This window comes from Talaromyces proteolyticus (assembly GCF_021365285.1).
Source record: "Talaromyces proteolyticus strain PMI_201 chromosome Unknown BGW36scaffold_2, whole genome shotgun sequence".
Taxonomy (NCBI): domain Eukaryota; kingdom Fungi; phylum Ascomycota; class Eurotiomycetes; order Eurotiales; family Trichocomaceae; genus Talaromyces; species Talaromyces proteolyticus.
Window position 1 is genome coordinate 1,616,897 of NW_025764278.1, and position 17,818 is coordinate 1,634,714.

A 17,818-nucleotide genomic window follows, 5' to 3' on the forward strand; every position below is an offset into this window, starting at 1 on the left:
TGTCATAACTGCGTGGAAAAGTTTTGCAGCATCAGATTCCCAAGATTTCAAAATGTTGTTGAAATTTACAATTGCATATAAGTCCAAGCTGCCGCAAGTACCTCAAGCCCCGACATATATACATGTAGAGAAGAACAGGAACCCGTAGTTCAGACGAGAGGTTAGATTTGTATGCATTGTATGTAAGTTCAAACAATGATCTAAACTGTGGACTTGGGTAATTCCAAACGACTTTCATTTTGAACGCAATGTACTCTACTGACTAACCCATCAAACTTCTGGTGACCAAAAACTGGGAAAGATAAAAAGAGAAAGGGACAAAGACATCAAATGGACGATATACTCTCTAGGACCTGCTCGTGCTTTACCTTAAGCTTCTTCACTTGACCTGCCAAGTGCTCCTTGAATCGCCTCTCTTCTGCTAAGCGTTCATCATCTCTATGCGGTGCACGCTCGTTACCAGGAACTGACGCCTCTTGCCCAGGCATAGCCATGCTAATGTCTTCCTTTATGCGAGCGACATCATCTTCCAGAATAGCAAGCAGCTTTCTGAAATTCTCCTTTACTTTGTCCCCCACATCAGACGATATTTGATGTAGGATACACCCAAAGAGAGTCCCGCCACTAATCTTGCCTTGAACTCTGACACGCTGTCTTAACCCTTTGTTCGTCCCTATGTTCAAGTCAGTATTTAATATCTATAATAGGAACGAAAGAGTCAATAGGGTGTAATTAAGAAATTAGAGCCTAACCAGATTCCTGGGATGCAGCTCGATAAGTCGGAATCATTTCCTTTACCATATAAGATGACTCGTTTGCTTCGGATGCCTGACTGCGGATGAATCTAGGTAAAATTCAATATTAGGGCAAAGGTATAAATGCACAACGGGCTTAATTATAATCTTCCTTCATTCAAGAGCAATGAAATAGCCAATTTCAACTGTAACATACCGTATATCGCGTTGAAACTCTCGTTGAATTAAACCGCACCTGTATTGAATATCTTGTGTGCGGAAATTTGCCGCTGCGACGAGTGATGCGTCGAAATCTAAGATAATAATGAGCTAAACTCGTATTTGGGACGAGAGCCATTTCTCCACTGACCTTCAAGATATGATTCAAGATCCTTCAAATTTCCTTTGAGACAAGCTAAGAGGTCTTTGAACTCGTTCACGATATCATCCTCGAACAATTCCCATTGATATGCTAACTCAGAGCGCATTTTCCAATTCAATTCTCCGTTCCAGTTTACGTGACCTCTTTTTGATGTAGCATGGTCGCCATTATTTAAGCACCATGCATTATATTGCGCTGTAACGTAAATGAGAGCTAACGATTAGCTGCAAGCCCCAACTACACAAAACCTTTTTAACATCTTCAGGATATCTAAACTTACACCAATGCCACTACAAATGACCATATGCGTTAGCGTATAATAAATTCTATAAAAGGGAGTGAACTACATACACTGGACCACGCCTGGCTCTTCTCTTTAGCAGCGTGTTCCCAAATCTCACCTCTTCGATCTGTTTTGGGCATGATGTCAATGATGGATGGTCAAGAGATATTTTCTCATTCACTTACCTAGAAAGTCAAGGATGAACTCTTGGAAGGAATCAAGAATATTTTGCTTCGATCCATTGACTTTAGTTATAATCTATTAATTCTTAGTTACAAGACCCTATAACAGATCCAAAACACAGCAGAAAAGAAATTGACAAGGACATACCTTTGATTTCGCTTCCTGTAGGACTTTATAGTCTAGCTGGATAGTGTTCGTGACATCTCCTGTTGGAGATGGCACAGAAACAGGCACAGTCCTAGTCCACAATTCGATCGAATTGAGAAGGCCAGAAATCTTTGATTGCAAAACATTTTTGGCTTCTAGAAGCCTAGCGTTCGCCACTATGGAATGGCAAAACCGCCGTAGTTCGGGAATTCCACTGGCACGAACCATACTCACATTCCCTGCCCTCGAAAACTTTTTGTAAGTCCTATTGGAGATACAGAATACTTCCAACTTTCCCCCGCTCAACTTTGGCCCGTACTCTTCTTGCAGTCCTTCCGTAACATGTTGGTTACGAGCGTCGATAAGAAGCTGTTTTTGTCTATTGGCGGTGGTTAGTTGACCGTGTCATGATAAGTTTTTAAACTATCAAAACTGTTATCGAACCTCAGTTCTAAAGCCTTTACATCGCCAGTCTTAAACCTTTTTGCATGATCTATTTCCCTCTTTAGTTGATCGATTACGGCCTGCTCAATTCTTTTCCCAGCACCACAGAATTCCCGCTTTGCCGCATCTTCGTCAATTTCCTATTGTTGTTTAGCAACTCAAAAGAATGAGGCAAAGTAAAAATTCAAGAGGTCCCACATCTGTCTTTGTGCATACCACGGCCAAATGGAAATTCCATGGTGCTTTAGTATCTTCTAAGGTGATGTGCCTAGAGATTACAGCATGTATTGAATCTTTGAGGGATTTATCTGTTCGTGCTCTTATAATCTTTGCGACAATCAAAACGTAGTCGGCTTTCATGAGATACGTTTGGGTTGCTTGTACCCTAGCTAAATTGGTATCCTGGAGACCTGGACATGTCATCAGCTGATTTCTCGTTTAGACGTAGTCAAATTCGGTATTATACCAGGGAGATCTGCCAGAACGATGCCGGTCTTTAGCAGAATGGAATTTAGATATATCCTAGGGTGAAGGTCAAGACTTTTAGTGAACAATATCCACCTGCTAACGCCATTTCTCAATGATCACATACCGAATAATTTTAGTGAATGGCCAAAGTCGATCCTTCATAAATTGATCTGTCTTCTCACAACATTCTTCAGCGTCTTGAGCGGTCGAAGTCCATCTTCCATCATTTCCTCCTTGTGGCCAAGCGATCTCTCTAGCCCATTCAATCAGCCTGTTCGTCACGCTTTCTGAAGCTCCATCTGATTGATCCGACAGAACGTTTTGATTAAATTCTGGATGGTGTCCAAATGCCGCTTGTAGTGCCGACCACGCTGTCTCCGACTCTCTTTGGACTCTTGCGTAGTCCTCAGCAGACACCTCAGGTGACTCAATATCAGGATGATACAGCTGACGGTAGTTCCACACTAGTTCTCGCACTTGATCCTCAATTTGGTCTTGAGGGAGATACTCTACCTCTATGAGAATTGGTACAATTTGCCCTTCTTTTTGCTGTCGATATTCGGTAACTACGGAGGTACATGCTGATCCCAGGTCCGACTAGAGAAGTCAGACGCTATTTGTAAACATAACTAGAAACTGTATCTTATGAATGAGAATGCCACTTACGGTCTTGGCAATCCCCGGATAATGAAGCAATGAATTTATTAGACTACTTTTCCCTGAAGAAAGTTAGCTTAAGTCCCGACTTCATAAACTCAAAGATTGTTTACCTTCGCCTGAATTACCCAAAATAGCAATAGTTCTTGTGTCCGCACTATGAAACGTAGATAAAGACCTAGCATCTCTAAGAAGCTTCCCCAGATTACTTTCTGGTTCAATAGAGCCCCTGAATTCCTCTATCGCAGTCATTGCGCTTTTTGATACATTCAGGCCTTGCTGTAATGCATTTTGAAACTGAGCAGTAAAGAATGGCCCTATCGGAGTTTCTTCATCTCTTACATCGTACGAGGTAGTAGAAATTCCGCTGTCACTGAGCTCGCTGTAGACTGATACATCGGATTCGGCTCGCCCACGACTACTAAATCGTGGAGGGCTTAGGAGTGCTGTGGGGTATGGCGAGAGAATATCGCTAAGGCCCGAGAATGACTCAATGCGCGAGGAAAGGCTAATCACCTCTTCCTCCTCAGAGGGAAATTCACCGGGAATACCCAATGGTTGACCGGATATACTTGAAGTGACATGATGAGGCATGTTTTCAATGTCTCTGGCCGTGGGTAAAGCAGTCGCATCTAGCTCCGCTGGAAGTGACGGCGGGCCTGGGGGGTTTACCTCATCTGGTTCAACTGATGGCCGAGGCGTAACATTATGTAGAACTCGAAAGGTGAATACTTCTTCTTGAGGTGGTGCCAATGCTCCGTGTGCAGTTCTCAAACCAAACTGGAAAGCTGGCTGTGGTGATGAAGGAGTCGCTGCTCTGGAGCTGGCACTCGGGGTAGTTGACGGCAACTCGCGCAAAGAAGAGAACAACCACCCTGGTGGTTGACTTTGACTTGCTGGGCGTACTGGAGGACTTGATGTCGGTTCTTGATTGGCATCATCATTGACCCTACGGGGCACCATAGTGTCTTATCCTATTTGTTCGATTATTCTTTTTGTCGGGTAAACAACTAATGCTGAGTCGTATCATTAACAAATAAGTTCCATCTGGAAATATTTTCAAAGTCAGGAATCAGAGGGCTCCTTTGACCATTTTATAATCGAGGAGGGGTACGTCTGCGCCGCATTTGTCTATCGATACCCCTGTCACTTTACATGTGAACCGGTGCTGGAGCTAATGTACACTACGACCAACGAGAACATTATAAAGTACAAAGTTGAAACCGAATGGTCTCTGAACCCACAAAAAAAAAGCAAATATTTCCCTCTGTTACATACATGAGTTGTAGATGTGTTCCAACTTGTGGGGGCGAAATGATTATCCACTGTGGTTCCATTTTGTATCTATCTATGAGCTTCAAGAACGCCCAATGTGTAAATGGTACGCGCGTATAGTCAGGTCAGTCAATTATATACATATGTCGTCTTCAATGTTAGTTATAATGTGGTTTTATGGTTGATCATGCATCGGGGTATAAGGACGTCCTCGAAAGCCTCGGTTACTGTAGTAAAAGCTTATGTCTCATAGTCTACTCATACTCCAGCATGGGTTATAAAGAACGTAAGAGCGAGCACTCGTATAATTTAATAAGCTACTCTATACTTCGGCACACATAGTTCATGTAAGTTGGAACATTTCAAGTCTTTATTTCGCGCGAGATAAACCGGTCCCGTCATTAATATCAATTGATGGCTCGATACCTTCATTACTTTGTTGAATTTCAGGATATTTTTTCCTCGTTGCAGTGATACCTCAAAAGAAAGAATAAAGTCGTCAACCTTGTTTTATTATAGTAGGCGGTCACATGGGAACTTCTCTATTTGGCAAAAAGAGAAAATTCAGTCAGTACCACTCGTGAGGACTTGTACGTCTAAGTAGGATGTTCGTGCTCACCCAATTGGTCCATTACCACGCCGAAACCTTTAATGCCTAAGAAAAAAAGAAAAGAAAGAATAGAAAGACTTCTGCAGGTCATGGGGGTCGATGCTATTTGCGTATGCACTGGTGCAGCAGTCACCCACCAATCGCACCATCCACTAGCTAGTTAGTTGCATATCTAACCACACGCTCAGCCTCGCCCGAGTTCCCCTCCGAAATCGCAACTTAACATCTTGTGCAGAATTCACGTGGATGGCCTGACCCGTCTACTCCGCACAAGCCAGCGAGAATTTTAGGTCCATGGTCCTTAAATATGCCCGACTATGCCGCCAACAAGTCGGGATGAAATCGACGTTGCTATTATTTGCGCACTTCCGCTAGAGGTTGATGCCGTAGACGCACTTTTTGATGAATGTTACGATAATTTGGAAGAGACGGATGAAAATGAACTGCGAAACTACAATATTTCCACGGTAGGGAGAATTGGACGTCATTATGTAGCTTTGGTGCAGCTGCCAGGGATTGGCAAGAGTAGCGCGGCTGGCGTCACTTCAACCCTCCTGTTGAACTTCACTGCTATTCGACTTGTTCTCTTAGTCGGGATCTGTGGAGGAGTACCTTTTCCATCCAAAGGAACTGAGATGTTACTCGGAGATATCGTTATCGGTGACAGTGTAGTCGAATATGACTTCGGCAGGCGATACCCAGCTGGTTTCGAGAGAAAAGGTGGCGAGAAATGTAACAATGACCGGAATTTGAAAAGTTTCATTGCCAACTTGAAAACCAAAAAGATTCGGAATAAGCTACAGGATGACATTTCTTCCCACTTGAGCTACCTACACAGTGTGGAAAGCGACTGGGCATACCCAGGTAGTTCACAAGATATACTCTTCGAGGCATCCTATAAGCACAGCCATCGCAAAGCAGGGGGAGATATATTGTCGCCTTGTACTCTGTGTGATTCCGACGAGCAATCCTCGGTCTGTCAAGATGCTTCGGTTGCGGATTGCGATCAGCTAGGATGTGATGGCGAGTTGGTCCAGCGGAATCGACTGAAAGAGAGAGGTACAGCGCCATTTATTCATTTTGGCAAAATTGCCTCTGCCGATACGGTAATGAAGTCTGGGGAGGACCGTGACCGATTAGCCCATGATGAAGGCATAATTGCATTGGAGATGGAAGCAGCTGCAGTCTGGGATAACCTAGATGGGATACCCTGCCTCGTTGTAAAAGGTGTTTCTGATTACGCAGACAGCCATAAAAGCAAGCAATGGCAAAACTATGCAGCGGCAACGGCTGCATCATGCGCGAAGGCCCTTCTCGAATCATGGAGGCCTGGTCTGAAAAGAGGTAAATATAAGATTCATTTCTGTTGAGTCGTCGCAAGAGGATCATACTGATATAATTGAGTAGGGCTAAGAAAACATTTATCCGCCGTGGACAAAAATAATGATATCCTGCCAGTGATATTTAGTGTTCCTGTCTTACGGAATCATCGATTCTCTGGAAGAGAATACCAGTTGAAACAACTTGAGGAAATGGCTAGCCTGCGATCGTATACTTTAGAAAACAACTATTCCTACCCCATCACAGCTGTGTACGGTCTAGGTGGCATAGGGTAAGTCAATCAATCCGGGGCCGATGAAAAGCAAATACTCACTATATAATAATCTATCTAGAAAGACACAGTTGGCTTCAGAATTCGTATTTCGATGTAATAGAAAGGACTCTAAGACTTCAATACTCTGGGTATCAGCGGCTAGTCTAGACGCGATAAATACCGACTTCATTTCCATCGGCATTAAGTTGAAGAAACTTCTTATTGAAGATGAGAATCAAAAAAAAAGCCATACTCAACGTTCTACTCTTCTAACCCTCTCTGGTGTTGAACTTGTGAAAGAATGGATGTCCATCCCAGGTAACAACTGGATTCTCGTTCTAGACAATTATGATGATATCAGCGTCAATGTTCAACAGTTTCTGCCAGAACATTTACCTGACCATAAATTATCTGGGATGGTTATCATAACTACGCGGGATAAACGAGTTGTTGGTCCAATTGCAACATCGGGCTTCGAACTGCCACAGATGGGATTTGACACGAGTATACAACTGTTCCTAAGATTACTTCAGGGTGATGCCACTCATGAATGCGAAGACTATTGGACTCATCCAGAACACGAAACTGTTCAACGCATTGTTCAGGAGCTACATGGGTTTCCTTTAGCGATTGACCAGGCTGCAGCTTTTATTCGCGAGAATTCTCCTACTTTTTCTGAGTATCTCCGATATCTTATGCAAGCAAGCGATCGGGAACTTCTATTCAGATTCAAGCAAGTAAATCCGACCTACCCAGAATCTATCATGACAACTTGGGAGATCTCATTCAACTATCTCGCAAAAAAACACCCAAGGGCATCAGAGTTACTCCAGATTCTAGGATTCTTCCATCATAGTCGAATATCTGAGAAGCTTCTTCTAAACGCGATGGTTGAACGCCAATGGGAATTTACCTTTCTACCGCAAAGTCTCTCATTGGAATCTAATAGATTGCCCGAAATGCGATGCCTAACCCCGAACGCGGGTTTCAGAGTTGCGGTTGGGGTTTTGTGTGCATTTTCGTTGGTCAAACGCGGCTTCACTGAACATGAGCTCACTATTCATCCCCTCGTACACGAATGGATTAGGCTTCGGCTGAATGGGAATCGGGCTATGCAGGCAAGGATGTCTCTTTGTGCAGCCCTAGCAGTCTACCAGACATTCCCCTTCGAGCTGGTATTCGATAATATGAATGGAAGCCGCTCGGAAGCATTAGGAAACGCGTTATGTAATATCGGCTTGATATCTCCTCATACCGAGCACATTGCCCTAAACCTTCAGGAGTACTCGGACGAGGAACCTTCTCGTCCTGAATGCATTGCACTATTCCTATCATTGCCACTGATTAGGCGGGCTCACCCTAGTGCATTCCGCTCTTTCATGAGCAAACGTGCCTTTCACAAAGTTAATGATTGGTTACCATCTTATTTAAGCCGAGCTCCAACTCAATATCATCCCGTATTCTCGCTGATATGGACCATTAACAAATGGAATGAGCAGGAGCATGACAGCGACATTTGGTCGCAAAGAGCAACAACCATACTTCGCGTGCTCAAAGCTTCGCGGGAAAAGTTGAAGGCTCCACCCATGATAATGCTAATCTTGGTACAAGTACTCGTCGGTTTCTTCCGCTTTAAGTCATCATGGGGTAAACAGACGATTGCAAAGATGAGCTCTTCTGATACGCTCGAGATAGGATCGTCGCAGGCGAATATTACCTTGAGCAGTGTCAGTGAAGAGACCCGCAACTGTACAGTCCAACTGATTCATAGCTTTCGGCATACACTCGACTTCGAAACAGATGATCCAGTATTTAAAGATGCAATCACTTTATATGCTGAAATGAGATGTGTGTCATATCTGTCGATTACTGAGTTTTGGGAACAGGCACACGGACCGTTGATCGATGATCCGCTATCAATGAATCTAACGCACCTCAGTCAAAAGGACAGATCCCTTTTGGTTTCAGTTGTCTGCATGTTACAATGGGAGAAATATAAGCTCAGGAATTTCGAGGATGTGCGACGAGTCTATGAATTTGGTATAGCTCAAGCAACCAACCGTGCAACTCTGATATCTAAGGGTCTCCGACAGCAAGCAAAACAGGTTTGGGTTCCGATTAGTAACTATATTAGCAACAGCTGGGGTAGAAACGGTTCTGAATTTATGGCGGCTGCGTCAAAGAGTGCTGAAATGGATGATATCATATCTCCTTACTTAGAAAGAACGGCCCTCGGTGTCATCGAATCCATTTCTGATCCTCAAAGTTACTGGATTTCAGCAACAGGACCCAAGAGTGAGCCACATCAAATGAAGCTCGAAGAGAGGCGATATGCAATAACACTCTTCAAACTGTGGAAGACCTGTCTAGCAGAACTGCATTCTATGAAAATACTTGTATACAATAGCCAATCCGTTCGAGCTGGGCTAATGCGAGTGTCATTAAACTTGAATGAATGGGATACCGTACTTCGTGTGGTCGATGGTATGTTTCAACTTGACACGCTTGACTCAAAATACGGTAAAGGTGGTCGGGCAGGCGCAAAAAGGCTCTGGGAACCGAGAACTACACATACTGAAGAATCATCGTCAGTCTGGGCCGATTCAAACAGAATGGAAGATTCCTGGATAAAGAACATTGTTATTCGTTCTCTGGAATTGTCAAATCGTAACGCAGTTGAAAGATATCTTCTTTCGTTAAACCAGAAAGGACAGGGAAATACCTATCAGCATGACACTGAGGTAGTGGCAAAATCCGAGTCCTTCGCTGTCTATATATTGGGACAATACCCCGTCACGAACGCCATTGATACTTTACTTTCACCTTTCACGGATGAAGCTCTTGAGGCCATGACTATCGCCCTTCACAAAAGCGGGAGGATGAAATCAACCACCTACCACGACACGATGACTAGATTGGAGTACATTATGCTACACTCATCGGTTCTTGTTAGGTGTTTAGGTAGACTCGCCCTGCTAGTTTCTCTGTCTTACTTTCCTCGCCCTGCTTCATCCATGGATATCAAAGGCAATACAGCGATTCCGGATGAAAGGTGAGTACGCACTTTCATGTAAAGACTCGAGGACTAGAAATGATAGTCCTTAAATTTGATCACTGGTCACTAATTTGTGAAAAGAAACGTTGTCCTAGATGATCTCTATCTTCTTGATGGCTGCAGGGAAGGTTTCACTCTTGCCGAAGATATTAGCAGAAGGTTTAAGGTTCAAGGAACACGGTTGAGGTCACCCCATGACACATCAGCATCAGAGAGCAACTCCGAAGATTCATTTGGCCAAGATGAGGATCATGTAATATAACCCACTTACAAATCTTGTCTGATTCTTTTCAATATGCCCTACCCCAAGTGCTGGATAGTAGGTCACAAACCATGATATATATGCTCTCCCCAATGTAACATTCAATGTCATGATAAAGCAAATTTCTGTCAGAGGTCTTCTTTAGTGTGGGCCTCGAAGCCACTGAAATTAGATTTGAAGAATAGATCATTGATGATATCATGATCCATAAATACATGTAATCAGTACACATACACTTTCATCAACAAATCAAATATCCATATATAGAGTTCGAAATTTTCAAGAACCAGATCTTCTAATTCCAACATAAAACACCACGATAGCGCATCTTACCGCTGTCCAAAACCTTGGCAGCAGTTTCAATACCCTCAACAGACATTGGGAATTTTTGCAAGGTAGGATGAATGTCTCGCTCAGCTACGAATTCAAACAACCTGCGAAGTGATCGACGTGAGGATGTCAAAGATCCCTGAACACGTACGCCTTTAAGAACAGCGTCATGGAGAAGGATAGGAACCTTGTCAGAAGATACAGTGAGGGGGTAAATAGAGCCATGGATCTCCATCAAACTGACGAGGCTGTCGGTCGAATTAGATACTTGACGGAAAGAATGGAAAGAAATGTTCGACTTACAAGGTATAGTCCATGCTCGATGAGCTTCCACAAACTAACAAGTGGTCCAAAGGAAGAAGGCCACTGGGCTTTTCACCTGATTTTAAAACAAAATACTCCTTTGCTCCGAATTCAAAGGCTTCTTGTCGCTTTGACTCAGAGCTGGAAAGCACAACCACGTGGCATCCTAACGCAGAGGCCAGCTTTATAGCCAAATGGCCAAGTCCTCCAATACCAAGAATACCGACTCGATCCGTTGGCTTAATGCCATATTCTGTTAGAACGGTCCATACTGTGGCGCCTGCGCAGAGTAATGGTGCTGCGTCGGAAGAATCGTAACCATTAGGAACACGAACTACTGCATCAGCGTCCCAGACAGCGCCATTCGAGAGTGAACCAATGTCAGGGTCAGCTCGGTTTGTGAAATCCGCGATATTTTCACAGAATTGATCCCATCCTAATGTATAGCATTAGTTTCCAATCAGTTTTTATTAGTCGCGACACATACCGGACAAACAATGTTTACATTTGCCGCAGACTTTTCTAGTGTACCCAAATCCAACTCTATCTCCTACTTTAACCGATGTCACACCGGGGCCTAGTCTACGAACTATACCAACACCTTCATGTCCCAGCACCTTGTTGGAGTGAAGGAAGTGTAGGTCGGTGCCGCAGAGACCGGAGTGCGTAGTCTCGATGAAGATTTCATTATCTCCAAGTGATTTCGTGACGCGATCGGCAACAATCTTGCCGGAAACACCACGAAATACGTCGAAAGAAATGCTATCGGAGGACATTGTCGAATGTATCAAAATTCAAACAACATGGAGGCCAATTCCAAAGGCTTGATGTATTGAGCTGGACGCTGTCTGTCGGTAAGCAAGTCGTATTTCAAGCTGCTGTGAAAGTTTATATTTTTCCAACAACGAAGATCCAAAGAAGCAACTGCATGTTAAATGTATTTATAGTTGTTCCACACCCTTGCATTTTGGTATGCTTAGGACACTCTAAAGGCTCAAATAGGAAAGGGGCAGTGCGCTATCCAATGGGAGCATCTCCTAGTATCTACAACTCCTCAGCCAATAGGAGTTACTCCTGGGTTAGCGCCGCACGAAATTTAACGGTCGTCCTCCATTGATAATTTAATATTAATAATTGATTATTAAATGCGAGAAAAAAGTTTCCGAGTCCGCCCGCCGGCCTCATCTAGATGTTTTGCTCCCCTACAGGCATTTGTCGTAGTAGCAGTAGTAGTAGTATTCTTCATTCACGCATCTAAGCCTCAGGTTCCCGGCGGCGAGTTCAATAGATAAGTAAGGGATCCTACTAAGTGCTTAATTCCTTTGATTCTTTTAGATACATGTTTCTACTTTTTTATCTACTTCTTATATGAAGAACCTTGTTAGTTTCTAAGTTCTATCAGCCTCAGGCCAATAACAATTTTCTATCTTTAGATTTAGAGCATCATAACCCTAGTCTGCTAATTTTATCCATCCTATCTTAATTAATAGAAATCTCTTAACTAGTCCTATTAAAATGAATATCAATTAATACCATTAATATTAAGCCAGAACTCCTTAATCATTAATACTACCTTAAAATAAGCCAATTAAGGCTTACAATCACCTTTTAGTGCGCATATTATTAAGCACAAACCAGTCTCTTTTGGAAGAGTCTATGACGCTTTTTAGTCTTACTAAGCCGACATTTTATCACCCAATCAGAGTCTACTGAAACTATTTAGAGTATAATTTTAATAAACTGAGAGCCTCTATATAGATTAATGATTTTAATCAATATTACCCTTATAAGATACCAACAAACAAGATTTTTAAACTAATTGCAGAATGCAAATCTACAGGCCCTATATAATCTAATCGTAATAAAAAAGACAGTATTACTCTGTATTATCAACCCATTTAGGAATCACTTAGTGCCTGCCTAAGACGCGCCATCCTGCCGACGACAGTTGGAGGAAGCAAAAATTAGCTGGCAGTATACACGCGAGTACTTTCCTTAAGAATCGGTCAGTGGTACTCGGTAATTTCATGAGCAGCCTAGCGTTTGATACCTAATCGAGTTTCTGTGACGCGTTAAATTTAGAGGAAACAATGGAATCCGTGGTCCAACTGCTTCTAAGATTTCTTTTCTCAACCACAAATAAAGATGTTCGAGCAACCTTAAAATGCAATTCTTCGTTCAGTGTGTAAATTTGAAATTTTCTTGGCAATTTGTTGTTGGATCGAGCCATTCGAGTTTCCTTGTGCAGTGAAAGATAGTGAAATTCTTCATTTCAATGATAACCATTGCCAGTAGAAGGTCTCAGAAGGACTTCAGTATGTCCAATAACGTTCATACATTTGTCTTTATCAATTAACTTGATAATCAATGATGATTAAGCATCAGTGGAGCGAATTAAAAGCGTTGTATTTATCACTTCCATTTCTTGGACTATTTCCACCAATAACCTATTCCATTACACCCCAGACAATTACTTACCATCCATGACCCCCCACTTAGGACATCAAATGTACTATCCCTCTTTCAATGTGAATATTCATTCATGATCTCACCTTTACGCACATATCAACCTTATTAAACTCATTTTCGTAAATCACAAAACCTCTTAGCTTTTAGTAGCAGGAATAGACAACCCAAATAGCTCCAAGTGTAACCCCCTGATTATAGAACAAAAATGACAGGAAGCACATTCACAGTATTCCGCGACACCGAGTCCACTGCTATCAAAGCAGACCAGACAACTCTTTTTCTTGATGCACATGACGTCCTCGTCAAAATCACACATGCAGGTTTATGCGGGACAGATCAACATTTTCGACATAAAGGTATTGCTCTAGGCCACGAGGGTGCTGGTGTTGTGGAGGAAATTGGCCAGGAAGTTACTATTGTCGAAATTGGGGATAGAGTGGGTTAAGGCTATATAAAAAGGGTCTGTGGGATCTGCAGTCCGTGCTTGAATGGTATTAAAAAAAATTCTGCTCTTGATCTCACGGTGATGCAAGCCCCAGAAGAAGCGGCTTTCGATGAAACATACTAATATTCACATAGGACATGACAATTACTGCGACAACCAAACATGTTACGGCTTTGGTGACACCGATGTCGGTACTTTTGCCAATAAAGTCATATGGCACGATTAAACGATTATAAAGCTTCCTAATCAGCTAGAACCAGAATTTGCGGCACCGCTGATGTGTGGTGGTGCTACTGTGTGGAGTACCTTGACCACCTATCCGCTCAAGGCTGGTGACCGAGTAGGTGTATTAGGTATCGGTGGGCTAGGCCATATGGCAATTGAATTTGCATCAAAGCTAGGCTGCAATGTAGTTGTTCTATCCCATAGTGAAAGCAAGAAAGAGGAGGCTCTGAAATTTGGAGCGAAGGAATTCCATGTCACCGATGATAACGACGTTCTCAAAACGAGCATTAAAAAGTTGGACCGTCTTCTGTGCACTGGTAGCTCACATCCTAATTTTGAAAAGTTCGTATTGCGCTTCCTTTTATGTGTTATTCATAGGTCTTCCCAACCCACTCGCACAAGTGACATCTTGACTGACATTCATTTTCTAGTCCGATCCCACTTGCAGCAGCAACTGGAAGTATATATCCATTGAGTGTCAGCTTTCAACCATCTAGTGTACCAATTCAACAGCTCATCAACAATGGTATTAGAATTCAAGGCTCGGCCGTTGGCAGTCGACCATCGATTCAGAGAATGTTGGATTTTGTAGTGCTACACATATACGCCCCGTTGTGATGACCTTTCCATTAAACAAAGACGGAATTGAAAGGGCATTCGAGGTACTAAGCAATGGTAAAATGCGATATCGTGGTGTTTTACTTGCGAAGGACTCTTGAATAGCTTGAGTCTTTTAAGCTTTGACAGAACAGTTTACTATTAACGTTAATCTCGACTTCAATGCTTAAGTCTTTTGTTAATATAACCTAGTTTCCGAGATTGGCAAGGGAATTAAGTAATAATATTTATGTTACAGTCTCGATCCAACGCTAACATTGATGATACACTAAACATTCAATAGATGTTTGCTAGGTCAGTGTCTTCATATATCCAAATTAACTTATGGTATGTTATGGTATGGTATTTTATGATTATAGTTATGATTGATATGTTAAATATTTACACTCACAGCTACATTTATATTGTAATTTCAACATGTACATATACTAGCATTATACCCTAAGACATGATAAGAGTTATGTGCTCGTGAGTCGTGGGCCAGTTCCCGTTATACTCTCAACATATACTCAACTTGTTCTTATAAATTTCGACCAATAATGTCTAGATAAAACTACCGCACTAATCTGACCAGTATAACGTATCTTTTGGGTAAATGTAGCAGGCACATAATCACCCACCATCTTCCTCATGAGTGGATAATCTGCCCCCCCGCGAATTTCTCCACAAGCTCTTATCTTTTTCGACACCTTGAGTATTTCTTCTTCGGTCAACAACGCGTCCGTAATTTCTACTATTCTCTGGAAATGGTCTCGTATAGTTTTTGACAATCGACACGACCTTGCTAGACCAACCCCGAAGGCCGCATGCGGGTGATATCTTGCAGCGAATAAATACCACCAACATAAGGCGCATGTTTCTACACCACGATAAAGTTCGATAACGATGGATATAGTTAGCGGTTTTCAAGATATAACTAAGATGCGATATATCGAAGAATCGCTTAATCAAAAAATGGATCACTAAATCTGAAAAATAGAAATGATATCGCACACCCGATTAGGAACGTCCTCCAGAAACCACCAGTAGAATGGTGATCCGGCGATTCGCCATTACAACCATATGTACAATATTTAGAGACGTCTCGTCCGACTTTATATACCATTGAGAAGATTATATACTCCACTACCTTCACCAAACCCTAGTGAAGGCATCGGCAAAGCCGTATTCCGATTGGCCCACAAATTGGCGATGATAACGGCTCAAAATGGCGTGATTTGTGTTTTGTCGTGACAGCGGATGTAACCTTTTTCTTCATGGCAAAATTTTAATTTATGTCTCCTTAAAATATCTGCGGTCAGATTGAGGTCCAGATATACTTCTCTTCCACGTGGTCATCGCCCCTGTCTGAATTAAAGGCAGAGTGCTGTTGCCATGGCCGGATTGGAGACATCGCTAAACCCCGCGAAAAACATCGACTATGGTAGCACAAGGGCCGTATCGCCGCAACGCGGGTACAACAATGAAGATGCGGAAATTGTTCACGAGCTGGAGAATAGAGATCTCGCAAGGGGCCTGAAACAACGTCATATTCAGATGATTGCGATTGCCGGCGCTATCGTAAGTTTTTCCATTTATTAATTAAATATTAATTTCTGTTCAAAAGGGGAACGAAATAATTGCTAACAGCTGTAGGGAACCGGTCTATTCCTCGGTCTTGGTTCGTCAATTGCCACAGCTGGTCCATTGGGTTCCTTACTGGGTTATCTGTTTGTCGGTTCCATTGTGTGTGCGGTTCAGTTTTCCCTGGGCGAAGTCACCGCCCTGTTCCCCGTGACTGGAAGCTTTGTTCGCCAAGCAGTAGGTCAAAGTAGCAGTACGTCTAAAGTAATTATTGAGATTTCTAACCGTTGAATAGGAGATATTCGTTGACCCGGCTCTAGCATTTGCTATTGGATGGAACGTTGTTTATGGCGCATTCATATCGGTCCCCAGCGAGATTTCGGCTGCCGTGGTGCTCATCCAGTACTGGAACGAGACCGTCAATCCGGCCGTATGGGTAACTGTTCTGATTGTAGTCTCGGTACTTGTGGCAGTCATCTTTATCGGTATCTACGGTGAAGTTGAGTTCTTCTTCGCCCTGCTCAAAATCTTGCTCGTCATTGGTATTATCATCATGGGTCTTGTTATCGACCTGGGCGGCGTCCCTGGTCAACCACGTCTCGGCTTCCATTACTGGAAAACCCCGGGCCCATTTGTTGAGTACATTGCTACTGGCTCCTGGGGCAGGTTTCTGGGATTTTGGGCTGTGATGTCTAATGCCGTCTACTCCTTCGCCGGGGTTGAGTCACTCGCCATGGCAGCTGCTGAGACCAAAAATCCGCGACAAAACATCCCTAAAGCGTGTAAACGTGTTTTCGCTAGACTAACAATTTTCTATGTCCTCGCAATCTTGATTGTGGGCATGCTTGTTTCCAGCGATGATGATCGATTAAGCAATGAATCCGGCACCGCAGCACAGAGCCCTTTTGTCATTGCTGCCAGCGATGCAGGCATCAAGGCGATTCCATCGATTGTCAATGCGGTTGTCCTGACATCGGCATGGTCTGCATCCAACCAGTCGATTCTCGCTGGTACGCGGACTTTGTATGGTCTTGCGCTCAAGGGCCACGCTCCTAAATTCTTCCTCTGGACTACACCATACGGCATTCCATACATGTGCGTTGCGTTACAGGTCACATTTTCGTTTCTCTCGTATATGTGTGTTTCCAATGAAGCACTCACTGTTTTCTATTGGTTTGTCGATTTGACCGCCGCGGGCGTTTTGATTAGCTGGATCACTATTGCATTGAACCATATTCGTTTGATGAAAGCCTTAAAAAAGCAAGGCATTTCCCCTACTGAATTGCCCTGGCATAATTTTTGGACACGTAAGTTCCCTGGATCCTCATTTTCATTTTGACTCTCGAAAAACTGACGCGTGATAGCATATGGATCGTGGTTTGCCCTGGTAGCTTGCATCATCATTCTCTTAACAGGCGGGTTCACCGTATTTACCGAAGGAAATTGGAACCCATCTAGTTTTGTCTCCAGTTACCTGTATGTTCACCTTCGTGTTCTTGGTGTATTTGCTACAACTGCTAATATGAACTTGTATAGGGATATTCCGTTAGTCCTTGTTGTCTACGGTGGGTACAAACTCATCAGAAACACCAATTTTGTTTCTCTAGAAGAAATCCCCATTCGACAGGCGATCGAAGCAGCGCGAAATGATCCTGACAACGTCCCTATCAAGGTCACTGGGTGGGAGAGATTTAATATTTTGTGGGGTTAAATTCGCACTTTTGCCTGCTCGGTTTAACATTAGCAATTATATATAGATCATCAGATAAAC

At 43.0% G+C, this 17,818-nt stretch overlaps 5 protein-coding genes across 5 annotated transcripts; 3 read left to right on the forward strand and 2 right to left on the reverse strand.

The window, feature by feature from the left end:
• Positions 1 to 326: 326 nt before the first annotated feature.
• On the reverse strand, positions 327 to 3,892 carry BGW36DRAFT_287095 (uncharacterized protein; the record flags this gene model as incomplete). The annotated part of the gene is made up of 14 exons (XM_046210480.1): positions 327 to 673; positions 753 to 844; positions 952 to 1,048; positions 1,105 to 1,311; positions 1,397 to 1,406; positions 1,468 to 1,526; positions 1,585 to 1,644; positions 1,726 to 2,108; positions 2,174 to 2,313; positions 2,372 to 2,583; positions 2,640 to 2,695; positions 2,766 to 3,238; positions 3,308 to 3,360; positions 3,412 to 3,892. 14 exons carry the CDS (start codon positions 3,890 to 3,892, stop codon positions 327 to 329), a joined length of 2,670 nt encoding a protein of 889 aa, XP_046076656.1.
• A 1,523-nt stretch (positions 3,893 to 5,415) lies between these two features.
• BGW36DRAFT_89419 (uncharacterized protein) lies at positions 5,416 to 10,203 on the forward strand. Its single transcript, XM_046222681.1, has 3 exons — positions 5,416 to 6,527; positions 6,591 to 6,795; positions 6,857 to 10,203. The coding sequence occupies exons 1-3, from the start codon at positions 5,501 to 5,503 to the stop codon at positions 9,831 to 9,833; spliced, it is 4,209 nt and encodes a 1,402-aa protein (XP_046076657.1). The 5' UTR covers positions 5,416 to 5,500; the 3' UTR covers positions 9,834 to 10,203.
• Positions 10,204 to 10,233: 30 nt separating this feature from the next.
• On the reverse strand, positions 10,234 to 11,625 carry BGW36DRAFT_312858 (putative alcohol dehydrogenase). The gene is made up of 3 exons (XM_046212512.1): positions 11,215 to 11,625; positions 10,728 to 11,163; positions 10,234 to 10,672 (listed from the first exon to the last, which is right to left on the reverse strand). The coding sequence occupies exons 1-3, from the start codon at positions 11,501 to 11,503 to the stop codon at positions 10,390 to 10,392; spliced, it is 1,008 nt and encodes a 335-aa protein (XP_046076658.1). The 5' UTR covers positions 11,504 to 11,625; the 3' UTR covers positions 10,234 to 10,389.
• A 1,776-nt stretch (positions 11,626 to 13,401) lies between these two features.
• On the forward strand, positions 13,402 to 14,585 carry BGW36DRAFT_393916 (putative alcohol dehydrogenase; the record flags this gene model as incomplete). The annotated part of the gene is made up of 5 exons (XM_046217859.1): positions 13,402 to 13,636; positions 13,776 to 13,849; positions 13,880 to 14,160; positions 14,298 to 14,480; positions 14,519 to 14,585. The coding sequence occupies 5 exons, from the start codon at positions 13,402 to 13,404 to the stop codon at positions 14,583 to 14,585; spliced, it is 840 nt and encodes a 279-aa protein (XP_046076659.1).
• Positions 14,586 to 15,858: 1,273 nt separating this feature from the next.
• BGW36DRAFT_393917 (putative amino acid permease) lies at positions 15,859 to 17,758 on the forward strand (the record flags this gene model as incomplete). The annotated part of the gene is made up of 5 exons (XM_046217860.1): positions 15,859 to 16,044; positions 16,120 to 16,284; positions 16,343 to 17,354; positions 17,412 to 17,523; positions 17,584 to 17,758. 5 exons carry the CDS (start codon positions 15,859 to 15,861, stop codon positions 17,756 to 17,758), a joined length of 1,650 nt encoding a protein of 549 aa, XP_046076660.1.
• Between the last annotated feature and the right edge of the window lie 60 nt (positions 17,759 to 17,818).